The sequence below is a fragment of the Saccopteryx leptura genome, chromosome 6 (genome assembly GCF_036850995.1).
Source record: "Saccopteryx leptura isolate mSacLep1 chromosome 6, mSacLep1_pri_phased_curated, whole genome shotgun sequence".
In the NCBI taxonomy this organism is placed as follows: Eukaryota; Metazoa; Chordata; class Mammalia; order Chiroptera; family Emballonuridae; genus Saccopteryx; species Saccopteryx leptura.
This window is the reverse complement of record NC_089508.1, coordinates 126,803,522-126,820,894: the sequence shown is the minus strand read 5'-3', so window position 1 is coordinate 126,820,894 and position 17,373 is coordinate 126,803,522. Positions and strand designations below refer to the sequence as shown.

The 17,373-nt window shown below is 44.8% G+C and overlaps 1 protein-coding gene across 6 annotated transcripts in view; it reads right to left on the bottom strand.

Moving 5' to 3' along the window:
• Positions 1 to 17,373, bottom strand: part of NEO1 (neogenin 1) — a 227,818-nt gene that overhangs the window by 39,119 nt on the left and 171,326 nt on the right. For all 6 annotated transcript variants that reach the window (XM_066388533.1, XM_066388536.1, XM_066388538.1 and 3 more), the window contains 6 exons: positions 14,118 to 14,266; positions 13,488 to 13,626; positions 10,232 to 10,281; positions 9,168 to 9,315; positions 5,614 to 5,724; positions 4,394 to 4,588 (listed from right to left, as the gene is read on the bottom strand). In XM_066388533.1, the coding sequence (XP_066244630.1) occupies positions 4,394 to 4,588; positions 5,614 to 5,724; positions 9,168 to 9,315; positions 10,232 to 10,281; positions 13,488 to 13,626; positions 14,118 to 14,266 (792 nt within the window). The remainder of the gene's footprint in view (positions 1 to 4,393; positions 4,589 to 5,613; positions 5,725 to 9,167; positions 9,316 to 10,231; positions 10,282 to 13,487; positions 13,627 to 14,117; positions 14,267 to 17,373) is intronic.

Genomic DNA, 17,373 nt, shown 5'->3' with positions numbered 1-17,373 from the left:
CATAGCATTCCTGATCCAGGTCACATTTAGGATGGGCACTTTCAAAGTCCAGAGTTGGAAATGAAAACCAGAGCCCCATTGAAGGGTTGCAGAGTGGGCAGCTGACCCACACCACTTACTTCTGGCAAAGCTGGGCAGTCTTCCAAAGTGGCTACACTTGAGTGGCCTGCATTACTTCAAAAGTCTGAAACAGCAGCTTTGCATGGTGGCCCCGTCTTCGGGCAACACAAACAGGCAATATATACAGGTAGTTGGTCTTCCAGTGGCGGAATGAGTGGATGACAGATGGACTCAACAAGACTCAGACTTGCCTGGTGAGGACAAAGGTGGAGGTCTGGGTAACATGGGAGAAGGGACAGTCCTTCACCATGGTGGGGGTGCCAAGAGCCCATGACACCTGTTTTCAAGCCCCACTCTGTTCCCACTCTTCTTCCTCTCCTCTGGGCTCTCACTCCCTCCTGAACTTGGATTAGCACATACGTGTCATCAAATGTAAATACTATTTTTTTTTCTTTGGAGTATTATGCCTATGGGTTTTAAAAATTTATTGATTGTGTTGACATGGTTTCAAGTGTCCCACTCAGTATAACACCCTCTACCCCCATACTGTGCCTCCCATGCCCCATGCAGTCTTTTTCCACCCTCGTTTCTCCCCCTTCCCCCTACCTCCACCTCCTTTCCCTGATTACTGCTACCCTGTTGTCTGTATCTATGTTATATATATATATAACTTGGCTACTCTCTTCCTCTTCTTTGATCTCGTCCCCTTGTCCCCCTCCCCTCTGACAGCTGTCCCTCTGTTCACTGTGACCCCGCCTCTGCTGTTTTGATCCTCAGTGCAATCACCTATTTCTAGTCCAAATCTTTCTTCTGATCACCAGCCCTCTAGGTTAACCCGTCTGTAACTGCAGAGCTGCCCCAGTGTTTCCTGGTCCATAAGTGACTCTTCTGTGCTCCCTGCTGCTCATGCCAGACACCTGGGAGTGACTAAGACCTCACTACCCCTCTACCTGTCATGCAGGAGATGAAGTCTGTGGATTCTATCTATCTGCCTCTCCCCCCTCTGCCTAGGTCTGCACGTAACACCCCTTGTTCTCAGGGCACCATGCCTCCTGATCCTGGGCATTGACATGAGCAGTGCCCCTAGTTGGGGACATAGGCCACTCTTCTTCTTTACCTAGACAAAGCCTATTCATCTTAAAGGGCTCATCACTTTAAAACTAGATAAGCCTCTCTAGTTACACTCCGTTTCTCGTCCTCAGCACTCTATAAACAACTGCAATTATTTCAAAAGAATTGCATTATTTCTAACAATTGGGATCATGTCTGGTTGACTCTCTCTGCTCAATCTCCAGCATGGTGTCTGGGATACTGCAGGTGCTCATTAAATACCTGATGACTGATCGAAAGGTCTGCGAGAAAAGACACAACTCTAATTCTGATTGTTCTGGGAAAATATGGACAATGTCCCAGTGCGTTGATGTTCATGTGACTCTGAGCCTCAGGAGAGAGCTGTCCTTTGCTTAATAAATGAATTTCTTAGATGCACATCTCCACTCTGACTTTCTTCTCTGGGTTCCTGTCACACGCATTTTAGATCTGTGCTCACTAACACAGCCCCAGCTCACTCCACTTCATACCAAATTAAGTGTTTTTGCTACTCCTCACGTGCGTCCTCTCTTCTAACAAGGTCTGTCCACCCTCTTTAGCACATGGGCCATTCCTGCCCATCAGTTTTCGAACACTAGTCCGACTGGTCCTTCAAGTCCAGGGTGAGCTTCTTCCCTTCTCTGACCACACTCCACTTTGACTCATGCTGCGATCTCTTAGGTGTTAATTCTGCTTTCCTAGGAGATTGAAAGCACCTGAAGATCAAGGACCATGGCTGCCCAAACGCAAAGGTTTTCCTTTGTCATTTCATGAAGGAAACAGCAGGCAGCAGCTCAGCAACTCTTCTCCCTGACAAAGGCCTCCAAGGACTGCTCATGCAGGGAACAGGCCCTAAGTTAGCAGTGTTGCTTCTTCTTGAAAGGAGAAAGGCTACTCTTTCTGAAATTGCTGATTAAATTGCTGTTTATTTTCTACTGGAAAAGATGAAGGTAAGTCACCTTTTAGACACCTAAAGTTGTCTATGAAAAGAAATTCGCAAAGAAATGACTTGCATGAAAAAGCTGGCCAGGGCAGATTCTGAATTGAAAAACACGTTTCAAAGGAAGAGCTCTATGATGATAATACAACCTGGAGAAGTACTGACACCTACCAAGATCAGTTCATTTTTATTATAAAATAGTATTATTTCTCATTTTCTTGCTTTGTAAATCGACTTTGAGGTATAATTAATATACAGTAACATGTACCCTTTTAAGTGTACAGTTCGTTGAGTACCATGATGAATATATAGGATATTTCCAATACTCCAAATAGTTCTCTTGGGCCTCCTGCTGTCCATTCCTACCACCACCATTTCTAGGCAACTGCTGATCTTTCTGTCACTATAGACTAGCACCGTCCACTCTGTAATTCTCATCAGAATTGTTTACTGGGCTGCCATCTTCTTACTGAGCTGTAAGAGTTTTTATACAATCTGGACTCAAATTACTTATCAGATATTTGAATGGTATTTTTTCCTACTCTGTGGCTCACCTTTTCATTTCACAGATATCTTTTTTCAAAAGTAGTTTTAAATTTTGATGAAGTCAAATTTGTTAATTTTAAAATTTTTATCATTTGTGCTTTTACGCATCCTCGGCTCTCCTTGCCGACCTCGAGGTCACAGAGACAGACAATTATTGCCGTACTATCTTCTCCCCACTAAATTGTCTCAGTATTTTTGTCAAATATGAACTGACCACATATATACTGATCTATTTCTGGACTCTATTCTGTTCCATTAATCACCTGACCTTTATACCAACACCAACACCTGTGTCTTAGCTACAGCAGCTTTGTAGTATATCCTGAGATCAGGTAGTGTGGGTCTTCTGAACTTCATTCTTGATTTTCAAAAATGTTTGGCTATTCTAGTTCCTTCAATATTGCCTATAAATTTTAGAGTAAGTTTATTAATTTCTATAGAAAAAAATGTCTACTGGGATTTTACTTAGGATTGCACTGGGGAGAATGAGATTCTAATTCCAGTTTCCAACTGTTTATTGTTAGAGTATAGAAACACGACTATTTTTGGATATCAACTTTAAAATATCTTGTAACCTTGCTAAATTCACTTAATAGTTTTAGTAGCCTTTCTTGTAGATTCCTTAGGACTTTTTGCAGCAGTGAGTTCACAGAATACTCAAGTATTGGTTTTTAAATACCATTTTCCATAAACAAACAAACCAAAAACCAGGGTTCCTTGGAGAAATGGTTGTTCAGGACTACAGCTAGGAAACTGCAGAGCCTGAAACCTTTGTGGCAACAGGAAGGAAGCACTTAAAGAAAGGTAAAGAGGTCAAGTGGAGAGGAACGAGTGATGAAGTGCTCCCATGGGTCATCCTTTCACTGTGAAAGAGAAGGAAGGTTTTTCCTTATTAAAGAACCCTAATGAATGTAGAAGAAGTAAAGGAATTAGAAAATCACCATCTGTGAAACACCAAGTAGTGACTGTTACTGAAGATACTAAAACTATTAAATGAACAGCTGATGAAAAATAAAATACATACTTACAAAGTCATGGTTTGTCTCCCCCATAACTTACTTATTAATTATGAAGGGAAAAAAATAACTTTATAGTAGAGAAATGTGCTATGTTCCATTTTAATCCATAGTGTAAAGTCGCCTCACCAGTGACAGGCTGTCCTGTCTACATTGTTCCTTCCAGAAGCCCATCAGCTCAATGCAGTGAGGAAGTACTGGACAAGTCCACATGGAGGGACAGCCTATAAAAGTAAAAAATGCTCTACACTTTTCAAAAATGTAAGTCATTAAAGTAAAACAAAATACCAACGGTTCCATGTCAGAGAACACCCATAGGACACAATAAGGAAATGCAGCATGTGACCCTGGACATTTCCTGTTTATCATAAAGGACATTCATGAGACAGCTAGTAAAACATGAATTAGGTCTATAGACAACTGTCTCAGTGCTGACTGGCTAACTTTGATAACTGCATGGTGGTTGTGTCAGAAAATGTCCTTGTTTTCAGGAAATGCACCTTAAAGCAGTGGTGGTGAAGAGGCATCAGGTCCTCACCTTACTCTCTGAGGGTCTGCAGGAAAAACGAGTATGTAGGAAGACAGAGAAGGACAAAACACATGTGGGCAAACATTAACTTTGGAGAACTGAGTGAAGGGCATACGGGATTTCTCTGTACAACTTCTGAAGCTTTTCTATAAAAATAAAATGATACAACAAAAAGGCAAGAAGCAGGCAATGACCCCCCCTCGACATACACACCCAGGTTCTCGATGGTGTAGTAGCGCTGCTTATAGTCCACCTTGATGGTCTGGGCGTGCGGGCTACCGATGCCATAACCAATGGCATAACCTCTGACCACGATGTTCTGGTTCTCGGGAGGAGTCCAGCTCACCACGATGCTGGTGACGAGTGGGCGAACGTGAAGGGAACTAGGAACCTCTGGAACACGGGTTTCTGGGAAGGAGACTGGAACAGTGAGATGAGGCCCGTCTTCCCTTGGCATACCTCACTGCCCTGGGGGAATGGTTCTCTGTCTCCTGCTGAACTACCCAGGTCCGAGTTTTTTCCTTGATTCCCAAGAAGTCAGAGAGAGTCTGTGTACACAGTCAAGTACGGCCACGGCTTACTGCATTCTGGGAAGAAAACAACCTGAACAGCCTGACAGACAGGACCCTGCAGTATTAGTTTGAAAGGGAAGACAGAGAGCTCTAAGAACCTCTGCCTGACAGAGAACTGAGACGGTGGCTTTCAGTGGTCACCCATCCTTTGAGGTCCCACATCTTGGTTCCACACTCACCAGGCAGAAATACCAACTAATTAGAAGCCTGCTGTCAACAGGTAATCAAGTGTCACATCACAGCAACGGTATTAATAATTCACTCCCCTAACACGACACACCAGAAAACACGAAGCTTCAGAACCACAAATTGATTTAAATGGCGGGAGACAAGGGGCTTAAGAAGGTGGCAATTTACAGTATCTTTCAAGTCATAAACTGCTATCTTATTTTTAGGTACTAGTAAACCAAGAGTCAGAATAAAAGCTAAAGGTCTTTTGTCTCCCAAGTGCAGCACCTGTCTCCAATACAGGTGAACACACATACCCGTATGGACTTACCCAATGAATAAACAGGTGGGGGAAAGGGAAATCAATGGAAATAAAGGCAAGACTCATGTGGCTTGTCAGCTTTATGTTTTAGATCACCCACGTACTTAATGGCCTTGGTGACAAACAACCTTAAAGCCCCTGTACCAGTGTACTGGTTCTGGGTCTGCTTAAAGAGGAAGTTCTCTAAAAGCCACCGGGGGAAAGAAATCCAGGAAACTTGCTGCACTACAGGGATGGCAGCATATGATACATTAATGTTCAGAGATGACAGTGATATACACCCCAAAGTCTGTGGCTTTTCATTTAGACTCCTTACTTGACTACAGTTAGTAAACTTCACCTGTGCTCATCCTGCCAACTGTTGCTCTTACCATCTAAGTCACTTTCAAATGTTTCAGCAGACAGCCAGTCGGTAGCTGGGCCTGTGCCATTGACCGTCAGAGCAGCCACTCGAAAATTATACTCGGTCCCCCGATCCAGACCTGAGACCCAAATGACAAAAAAGGACAAGCTGAAACAAAAGTTTTGAGTAAACAAAACAAATTATCATTAAAGCAAGTATTTATCCACAAACACGGTATATAGCTGCTGCCCTGATAAAATCTTGAAGTTAACACGCAGCAAGCAATTCACAAGCACAGCAGGGAGCAGCTCCAGACTGGACAGGAAACCAGAGAAACAGGAATGGGTAAAGTTTCCAGGGGATCACAGATTCTGTTCAAGAGCTTGAGGGCGTTTTAGAGATCATTTAATGTAACCCTTTCATTCTGTGACTAAGAAAGCTAAGGCCAAAAAGAAGCCAAGGACAGGAAAAGAGTCATAACGAAGGAACAAAGTCAGCCGGTCTCAGAAGACACTGAAGACCAGAGAAGAAGGGGAGCTGGAACTCCTATCCTACATCTTGTCACGCCATAACCATAGAGAACAAACTTTATACATACCAAACACAGCCTGGAAATATATTTCTCATTAGCTTACCTACCCATAAGTATACACAACAAGTAAAAAAAGGAACAACGCCTTTCTATTATGCAACCTTTCTTATTTACTATTGGCTAATAAAGTATGCAATTTACCAACATATCAAAGGCAACAAAGATCTATGCATAAAAGTCTACCCTACGGCCCTGGCCGGTTGGCATAGTGGTAGAGCGTCGGCCTAGCTTGCGGAGGACCCGGGTTCGATTCCCGGCCAGGGCACACAGGAGAAGCGCCCATTTGCTTCTCTACCCCTCCGCCGCGCTTTCCTCTCTGTCTCTCTCTTCCCCTCCCGCAGCCAAGGCTCCATTGGAGCAAAGATGGCCCGGGCGCTGGGGATGGCTCTGTGGCCTCTGCCTCAGGCGCTAGAGTGGCTCTGGTCGCAACATGGCGACGCCCAGGATGGGCAGAGCATCGCCCCCTGGTGGGCAGAGCGTCGCCCCATGGTGGGCGTGCCGGGTGGATCCCGGTCGGGCACACGTGGGAGTCTGTCTGACTGTCTCTCCCTGTTTCCAGCTTCAGAGAAATGAAAAAAAAAAAAAAAAAAAAAGTCTACCCTACAAAGTAAAGCACAATATGGTCAGCTATTCACATACTCATGAATCCACCTTTTTAAAAATTGTGTTCAAATACACATAAAACTTATCACTTTAATCAGATACTGTGATTGGTCCTATTTAGGGTTATGAAAAATTATCCTACCTGCCCATCCAAATATTGGGATCTGTGGCTGGCCAGCAACACTGTACAGAAATTCCAAAGAGCGAGCTACCGAGAGAACCTGGTCAGAATTGAGCCTGGACCTGGTTAGTCGTCTCTGCCACCTGGTGGGAGCAGAGAGATGGGAGGTTCTGTTTTCCGCTGACCACCCCAAACCTCTCTGTCCCCAAGAAAGCAAGAAGCGAGACAGAAGGAGACACAACATGGCCAGGCCCAGGTCACTCTGCCTGCCTGCCCCCTCCTGTGTACGCGAACCACAAAGAGCCAGGGCATGTGCACGTGCTCACAGCTATTCATAGACAAGGATGTGGCCTACAGGAGAACTTGGCTCAACCAAGGTGCTGAAAGAATTCAGCCACGCCCTCCTCTCATTGGACAGTCAGGACAGAAGAGAGCAAGGGAGCGCACACCTACACAGTGGGAGACCTGCGTGTGAAGAGTTCACAGACTAACACAAAGGCATGCAAATCACACAGAGAGATGGCAGAATACATGAAGTGCTGTAAGGGTACACAAACAAAAAACAACTACTTCTGGCTGAAACTTAACCATTGGTTGTTGATCAGTACAGGATCCTAGTAATCCACATTATTCTCTAACACTTATTGAGCTTCAGGGTCATGCTTCGAGAGAGCAAAGATCTTCACTTTGCTCACTGCTACACACCCAGTGCTAGCCCACACTAATAAAAATTCAGTAAGTCTGTTAAAGGAATCAATCTAAATATGATTTAAAAATGGAAGAATTTTCTTTTTTTTTTTTTTAAGTGAGAGGAAGGGAGATAGACTCCACCTGCCAACCCCTTTCAGGGGCTGATGCTCCAATCAACTGAGCTATTTTTAGCACCTGAAGCTGATGGTGCTCAGACAGACCAAGCCATCCTCAGCACCCAGGGCCCACGCTTGAACTGACTGAGCCACTGGTTGTGGGATGGGAAGAGGGAGAGAAAGTGGAGAGGGAGGAAGAGAAAAGCAGATGGTCACTTCTCATGTGTGCCCTGACCAGGGATTGAACATGGGAGTTCCTCACACCAGGCCAATGCTCTATCCACTGAGCAAACCAGCCAGGGTCTGATGTAAGAATTTTCTTGATAAAGATAAATCTATTTTTACCACAAAAATGATACTCTCCTTATACATCAAATGTTTCATTGAGAAATGAACAGTGTCACATGAACAAGCACTGTATTTTTGTGTTGTTAGCAACAAGAACAATGCTGGTATACAGTAAATATCTACTGTTACATATTCAGATTAAGAGCCTTTCAGAGGGGAAGAGCTATTTAGCTATACTTGGAGTAAAATCAGGAACTGACATTTGAGAACATCTGTGAGCAACTTCACTTTAACAGTCCCTTAGTGAGACTTCCTGCAGTGCCATGACAGCATGGTCACTCTGCAGGAGGAAGACCGATCCCCATGGAGACAAGCACTTGCTGTCTCCTATTCTGAAAGCAGTCAGTCCCGTTTGTCTATGAGATGAGGGGCGGGAGAAAGCTTGCCGGGTCACTAGAGCAGACTCTTTCACTCTCAGGTGCTTCTCAGTTTTTAGAAACTCATGAAGAAGGGAAGACTCATTGTACTTTTTGACCTGGCCCCTGGGGCACAGGAAAGTGGCTGATGTCAAGCTCATCTTAGATTTCTAATGGAGGGAAGCAATGCATGGGAAGTTTAGGCTATGCCACCTGCTCTGCTGCACATGAAGGAAACACCAGACAAAAGGAGCCATCCCTGACTTGACTGGATTTTCTAAAACACTGTTGTGTCCATAGCAGCAAGAAGGCTAATGCAAGGCTAATGCATGGCTGTAGTGACCACACATGCTGTCTCACACCACTTCCTCATGAGAGGAGTCTGTGTTACAGAAATCACTTTGCATACTCTGCTAGTAGCTTGGTTTTAACTTATTTTTTTAGATAACAAAAAATTAATTAGATATATATATATGTACACACACAAACACACATATACAAAAGAAAATGGGAGAACACAGAAAAACACAAACAAGTAAATAAAACTCCAACACAGCACCACCATTCAGAGATGGCAGGATTTGTAAGAGTGTCTTCTGTCAGCTTTGATCAAGTCGGATGCAGACCAAACCATCACAAGTTCTCTGGAACCACATTTACTCTGTGCGAGCGAGCCACCAGCTCAGGGCGGCGATTAGACCAGTGTAACTCCACGCCTGTGACAGACATTGTCTCCCTGTGTGCAGAGTGGCTCACCATCGATCAGCTGAGACAGCTGTGTCCCAGGCACCACGGTCTCGGTGACGTCACTCTTGCGGGAGGCCTTCCGGTAGCGGACCTTGTAGCCGGCGATCTGCCCGTTCTGCGTGGCTGGAGGCGGAGGCTGCCAGTGGATCATAATACTCTGTAAAAGATAGATTTATGAGGAAGATACAGAATGTGTCAAAAGTGTGGTCCTAATGGTTTCATGTGTTACTACCCCAAACTCACTGTCTAAAGAGAAGGAACACAGAGGCGGTAGGATGCTTAGAGCTTTACAAGTTATTTAGTAATCATTCAAAAATACTTCTTAATTATAAGACCCTCAGTGGTCAAAGCCGAGAGGCTGTTTTGCAAGCAGTACACTCTGGGCCCTTGACCTCCTGGGTGTTCTCCCAGAAGGAAGATACTGGGCAAAAGTCTCAAAAAAGTTTTCAGAAGAAAACACAGGTTAGAGGCACATTTGAGGCTCTCTCCATCTCAGTTGTAGAACTCTTTAAAAAGGGGATCCTTAATTAACAGCTGGGTTTTTTGTTTTTGTTTTAAGGAAAAGGACTTCAATAGTATTTCTGAAAGGACCAAAAATGTCAGATGTTTGTGCAGCCCAGAAGAGGTTCTGGAGAGGTGTACACGGAGAGGTGTACATGCCCTCAGTATGTAGTGGACATGCCCAGGACGGGCAGCTCAGCATCTGCAACTGCGAGACACGTGCACATAGGCTCATCTCACAGAACTAGGATACTGAGGGACCATAACTACGGACTGCTGTCTCCCTAACCACCCTGGTCTGGACTGTCAAAATCTGGAATGTAATGATTCCTATAACAACAGCAACATATTTGCAGAGAGGCTGAAGTAACTTTGGCAGCAGGGAAAGGCGGTCATGTTAAACTGAATAAACTGGTGCTGGTTTCTAGGCCCAGCTTTCCCAGAGAGGGTAACACCTAGGTCACCTTATCTCCTGATAACAACTGTCGTGATACGGAATCCCCCTCTCCATCGCCCATCTGAGTCTTGGTAACACACTAGTAAAAACAAACAACAGAAATGTGAAGTTTTACCTTTGAGTTTCTTACTTCTAAGGACAGATTCTGAGGAGTGGCACTGGGAACTGGACAGGCAGAAACAAATAAAAAGAAATTTCTTTCAATCACTTTACACAAGTGCACAGTGCAGACACTGATGATGCCCCTGAAGTCTCAATGTAGCTGTCATGCCCTGGCGGTGACAGCGGTTCATGGACAGGGTATGGTCACATTCAATTCATCTACAAGAGTGAGACACTATCATATATATACCCCCACACCAGAGTTAGGTTGGACCCTTGGGAAGTCAGATGCTTATTTCAAGACTCCAGACACGTTCTGATCCTTTAGCATATTCTTTTGATTATTCTTGGTGAGAGCACAGCTTTACTTTGGGGAAGAGCCACAATGTCTCTGGGAACAAGTGCAATGAATATGGCAAGTGAATGAGGTGGGTGATGTCATCACCAGCCCAAAGCATGATGTGTGTATGCCAGTAAGCCTGGCTTTCCCGTGGAGCTCCAAAACTAGTGCTGAAGGTTCTGAAGGCAGTTCCCAAGTAAAGCAGAGTTATGTAAGCAATGCCAGCTTCAGTACAGTGACCACCTGGCTTCCCAGGACAACTGTGTCACAGGAACACTCATACAGGTGTGAGGCGTTTGGGACTGTTGTGTAAACAGCTGCACAACTTCAGTTCCTCACATATTAGAACACAAGATGGGCATCTCCCAGTGTGTGGTCTAGCACCCCCACCCCTGCATTCCCCGCTGTGGTAACTGAAGTCAGCAAAGGGAACTTAAGTAATCCTGAATAGTGTCCTCCCTGTTCACAGAACACTGACTTTAGGTCTTCTCCACTCATCTATCTATGAAATCTTCTCCTGCCTTTTCTCTGACACTTGGTGGCCATGTAAATAGCTAAGTGCCCATGTGCTGTCAGCTTTCACAAGGAGAGCAGAGACTACTTCTCACTGAGTGCTGTATTTTGGACAAAGTGCATCAGGCATCAGCCCTCAGAGGGTGCAGAGCAGGACTGAGGAACCTGTGCTCTGAAAAAGTCCATGCTGGTTCTGATCATCTCCCTATAAGGACCTGTGACTCTGCTGTGGAGGCGCCAGTGTGCTGGCACCACCATCTTCATCACTACCCTCATGGCTGAGATGTGCTGTGTGCTTACACAGCAGGGACTTAGTCCCTACGGCAATCCCACACAGGAGCTCCCACTACCACCCCCACTTTACAGATGAGGGTCACATCTCTTGTCCACAGTACTTGTTCCAGCTAACATAGGAACCAACATCTGTCCCATCCCAGGGCTGCACTTAGCTACCGCGTTCAGATGTTCAGTCCCGGGTGGGCACTGTAGTTGGCATGCCAACCCACTTAGTGAAATTTAAATATGCTTTTGTGGATTTCAAATCCCCTCAATTCTTCTCAAAAGTCTTGACTAACTTGGCTTATGTAGTTGGCTAACCAAACTAGAGTTTGTAGTCATTTTTCCCAATTTACCTTGAAAAGTGTCACAGAAGACAATGGGAAGGATAATACAATGAACACCATATATTCTTTTCCTGAACTCACCAACTGTTAATGTTCTGCCACGTCCCATGGAATCTACACAGAGATTTATCTACCTACAGACTGTTCCCAGGTCATCTGAGAGACAGCTAGAGTAACCCTGATACTCTCACTCCTAAATACTACAGCTTGTATCTCCCAAGGTCAAGGACATTCTCCAACAAGACTATTACAATGCTCACTTTCAGGAAATCTAATCTTAACACAAAATATACCTAATAGCATATCTAACATTTAATACTGTCTACCACTACACCTACTGAGCATGAAGTGAATGGTGTTCCTTATTTATATTTTGCTTCCAGATGCAGGCACCAGTAAGGGACCATTCCTGTTTTACAGTATTTCATGTGTTACTACTCTTCTTTAATCTATACCTAGAATGAGTCCCCAACTTTTTTTCTTTCATGAGGCTGGTATTTTTGAAGAATCCAGGCAAGTGTATTTTATGTTTTGCAGAACTTCTAGCGGTATGGCAATGTCCATTCACTGTCACTGGTCCCAGGGAAGCACCGCGGGCTGGGCCCTCGGGCAAGGCGGGCAATGCCTCTGTTTCTCCTTCCAGGACACACGTGACACCAGCTGGCTCTGTTGCTGCTGCTGTCACGACTGACCATTTGCTTCAGGGAGTCAAACGACAGCTTCTAAAGCATGGGTGTTTATATGTGAGGGGTGTTTTTTAGAAAAAAGATATTTTGTATCACATTGGATTTAGGTGAGTTTCCGGAAATAATACTTACACTTACTAAATACAATAAACTGTTATCTTCTGCTCTGTTCTAAAAATATGCTTGGTTTGTTTGTTTGTTTATTTATTTATATTTATGTAGTGAGAGGAGAGGAGGCAGAGGCAGACTCCTGCATGAGCCCTGACCAGGATCCACCCGGCATGCCCACCAGGCGGCAATGCTTTGCCCCTCTGGGGCTTTTGCTCTGCTGAGGCAGCAGCCATGGAGCCATCCTCAGTGCCTGGGGCCAACTTGCTCCAATGGAGCCACGGCTGCAAGAGTGGAGGAGAAAAAGAGAGAGAGAGAGAGAGAGGGAAGAAAGAGGTGGAGGGGTAGAGAAGCAGATGGGTGCTTCTCCTGTGTGCCCTGACTGGGTACTGAACCTGGGACATCCATAAACCAGGCCAATGCTCTACCACTGAGCAAACTGGCCAGGGCCAATATATTATTTTTAAATGCTGGTCTTGACATCCTCAACCTCTCTGGCAAGTTGTAGTTTGAGAACTACTGTTCTAGGTGACGGGCATATCCATATATACAGCTTAGCTCAGAAATTCAGTCATTGGTGAGAAATGAAACTGTCTCAAACCACCGAGGAATTAAAAAGACCTACTTGTCATGCAAATATGACCGCTAAGAAGATCAAGGCTAGTCTTCACACAGCCCTTGAAGTCTGTGCTCTGACTAAGAAATAACATTTACTTATACAAAAGCCCCACTAAAAATAAAAACACCAAGAAGCTACTCGGTACCACCACCACCGTGTTCTATGATTTCCCACTAAATCTTTATGGTAACTCAATGAGGTTTGTATTATTTACATTTTTATGTTAAGAAGACATTAAGTGACTTGATCAAAGCCATGCTACAAATAAAGGGTACTGGGATTTGAACATGATCTTCTTGACATCATAAGCCCACGACCTTACCACTGTACCACCAGGGCCCCCAGGCACAGTATCTTGTTCCAAAGGAAGGCTGGCTCACCATCTGACAATGTCTGCACAGCAACATCTTGCGTGGAGACTCCGGGACCGTGTTTGTTGTAGGCTACCACACGGAAGCTGTACTCAGTGTACTTTTTCAACCCGTTAATGGTATGAGAGTGACTCGAAACATCAACATCCTCAAATAAAATAGAAACAACTTATATACACACAACTTATACCAAAAGAAATGTGACAAAAATGTATTTGACAAATACGAATTTTTATCCTTTATACAGAATGTTACTTAACAAGTTGAAGCCAACGAGTCAAAAACACAGGAATTCTGCTGAGAAATGCTACTTGGTATTTGGTGACCCCTGCTGAATAACGGAATAAACCTCAGTACAGAGAAACAGAATCCGCCAACTCTTCATTTCCGAAACCTCTTTACTTCCCTCAGATGTCTAGAACTAGCAAGTATTAAGTTTTGGAAATACAGTTCAATTCTTTTATTCCCATCAATGGATTGAAAACCAGCTTAATATATAACGACCATGTACGGTGTCAGATGGGTGATCACTTCATAAAAGTAGAAATGTCTACTCTGTTGTACACCTGAAACCAATATAATTAATGTATGTCCACTGTAATTGAAAAGTAAATTTTTAAGAAAGGCTTTATCTCATACCTGTTCTTTGTCGGTGCCCTTCTCCATATAGTACAGTTTATAATTCTGGATCTCCCCATTGCCGAACAAGGGTGTTTCCCAGGTGACAGTGATGGAGGTAGGGGAAGTTGCAAACGCTCGGATGTTAGGTGCTGGGCCGGGGAGCTGAACTAGAAAGGAAATGTCAAGACAGCGAGATATAAGTGAAATTCACTGCATTCCCCAATGACCATTCTCAGCAATAATGTCACTACGGCCACATTAAAAACAAAAAACAAACAAAAAACCTAATAAAACAACTAATTTGATGGAAGTGCTTTTAGGATAATATATATTTAAACAAATTTCTCTCTTTATGACTTAAATTAAAACCCAGTTTTATCTGTGAAGCATTTCAAGTTTATCAAAAGGAGACAGCAAACACTACAGACTTCTTCTTGTGGTCTGTCAACTCCTACTTTGGTGGTGGGGCAGCAGCGCACAAAGTCACCGTCACACAAAGAGCCTTCTTCTGCCTCCAGGTAGTGGGGACGCAGGACAGACTCCTTGTCCACAGAGAACTCCTGGTCTAGAGGGAGTCAGATGTATGAACAGACACAGGTCATGTCACAAGCGCTAAGCTAAGCAGCATATGTAGCAAAGTGGGTACACAGTCTACTTTGGGATGGCATGGGAAAGGGAAGGATCAGTGACGACTTCTGGGGAGCAAGAAAAATGAGTAGTTTCCTCAGATCCCAAAGGGAAAAGTATTCCAGTAAATGCGAAATGATGGGTGAGAAGAGAGTGTTATGCTGAAACAGGGTGCAGATGTGGGAGAGAGAAGGCTGAAAGGCGTGACAAGGGCCAGGCAATGAAGGACCTCAGATGCCCTGCCATGGACTATAAACTGTTTCTTGTAGGTGTTAGATAATCACTGAACAACGCAGAGCAGGAACAGGACACGACATGGTCAGGTGTTCACTTAGAAAGCACGTGAGCACATGCATGGAAGAAAGAGAGTAAGGGAAGGAACAGCCTAGATAAAAGAATGATTTTAAAGCAGCTACCTTTCAATGCATGCTCACAGTGAGCCCAGCACTGAGTGCTATACATCTCGGCACTCCCCCGAGGAGATGGGTACCAGTGCAGTCCTGTCCACAGATGAGGCTGACAGGCTGAGAGCCACTCCCAAGTGGTGGGAAGCGGGTGAGCCACAGAACCAGGAACTGGGCACTTTCTGATTATGAAACGCAGGTCCCAGCAGACCAGTGAGGAGGCTGTCACGACCCTTGCACAGGACGTGTGTGACTGAAGACTCAGGGGCTGGGCAACTGAGTGTTGAGCTCTAACGCCCACATCTCACAAATATTGTCACCATATTCTCAGCTGACACACATATCCTGGGCGGGTTCCTGTCCCTACACTTTGCTGGACTGTATTTGAAAACAACTTCTTTGAAGCTAGCATTTCTGTTAACAGACACCCATTCGATTTAAGGAAAGGGGGAAAAAAACCCCAACAAAATGTAAAACAAACTGGCTTTCTTCAGTAATGGCACCATAACTTAAGATTAGTTCTGCTACCAAAGTACAGAAACCCGAATATAGTTATTTTGACAGGTTTTTCAGTCATGAGTCATGTTACTCAATGTTAAAGGCGTATGTTGTGCATGCACCCTGAAAGGTGGGATTAGGCGCACTTCTGCCAACATGGAAAACTTTCACTTATTAAAGGGGAAGAAAACTAAACAGTCCCCAAATTCCCCCCAAATCATTTTCAACATATTCACTATGCATAGGCAAATATGATCCTAAAGAAAAAGGTACTAATAAATTCTTTCACATCAGCTGTCCAGAGAAGAAAGGGAAAACTGTTTACACTGGTTTGTGAAGTCAAGTGTGGATAATAGTTTCCACAGGCCGCCCCCACACTCCTGCCTCTCCAGGCTGTGTGCCCTTCAGTGAATGCAGTGCGCCTGCTCCCCTCAGGGCCTTCTCTCTGCCTGAGCACTAAGCACTGAGCGTCCTGCAGCTGCCCTCCACCCTCACGTGCCCTGCCTCGTCCGCTGCCCTCCCAACCAGCGGTCCTAGATAAGCACTTTCTTTTCATTCAACTCCACCACTGTCAGCGTACCTATCCATCTCTGGTACCAGACTGTGAGCTTCATGTGGGCAGAAGTCAAGTCCTCCTCATCTTCACACCCTGACTCATCATTACATCAGTGACCGGCACATGGCAGGCACTCAGTAACCCTGCTGCCCTTACATCTTTCCTTCATCTCTAAACTGACATGACTCTTCGAATCTAATGGTTCGCAACAGCTTGACTCATACACTCTGAGATGACAGTGGAAATCCATGGCTCTTTCCCAAGGAAAACGTGACTGTGTACAAACTCACCAATATCTCATGTATGTGCAGAAGGCTCACAGATGCAGGGTGGAGCTTTCGCACTGAATCAGATGCAGGGGTCTTTCCCTTTGCTCTCCACGTGACTCACCTTGCACGCATATTTGACCCTGTCTGGGAAGCTGGGCCCCACTGTTTCCTTCCCTAGGAATGCTTGCTCTGAGTCAAATGCTTCGAGGTCAACTCTCACCTCTTCCTAAGAACCTGCCTCCACAGAACTAACTTCCGCAGTCATTGCTCCTTGTTTTGTATCCCAGTGCCTCTCATGAATGACACCTGCACACGACAGGCTGCTGGAAGGAAACTGAGCTTGTAACTCAACAGACTGTTCCTGCTCTTATCTGAACACAGTAACTCTCACAGTCAACACCCTTTCCCAGTAGTGGGGACGCATTCCTACTTGAACAGTCTGCAGGCTCTCGGACAGCCCTCCGATGTTGGCTGGCTCTGAGCCCTCGTCTTTAAGCTGCATCGCTGAAATGACCAACGGCCTCCTGTCTTGACTGCTACTCTTTAACATGAGAATTCTACCTTGTGCACCTCCCTCACCGCTAGTGCCCTGTGCAGTGTACAAGGTACACGCAACAAGCACATGGTGAGAGAATGACATGCCGGAGTGTCAGGACATGAAGTTCTGCAGCTTCGGGACTGTACTATCCTAACCCACCAGACCAGGTAAGGTCTCTGAACTAGTTCCATAGCTTCACTGGCAAACCTACAAAATCTGTTTCAGTCCCTGGTCAGGAGCTGCCACAGATGTTCCACAGCTACGGTACCCATCACTCTAGTTAAATCTTTGTTACTGGAAGTCTGCTAACTCAAAAAACTAGGGCGGTTAATGGTAAAAGAAATCTGGAGGAGGCTAAGACAAAAAACGGGCTTATGGTAAA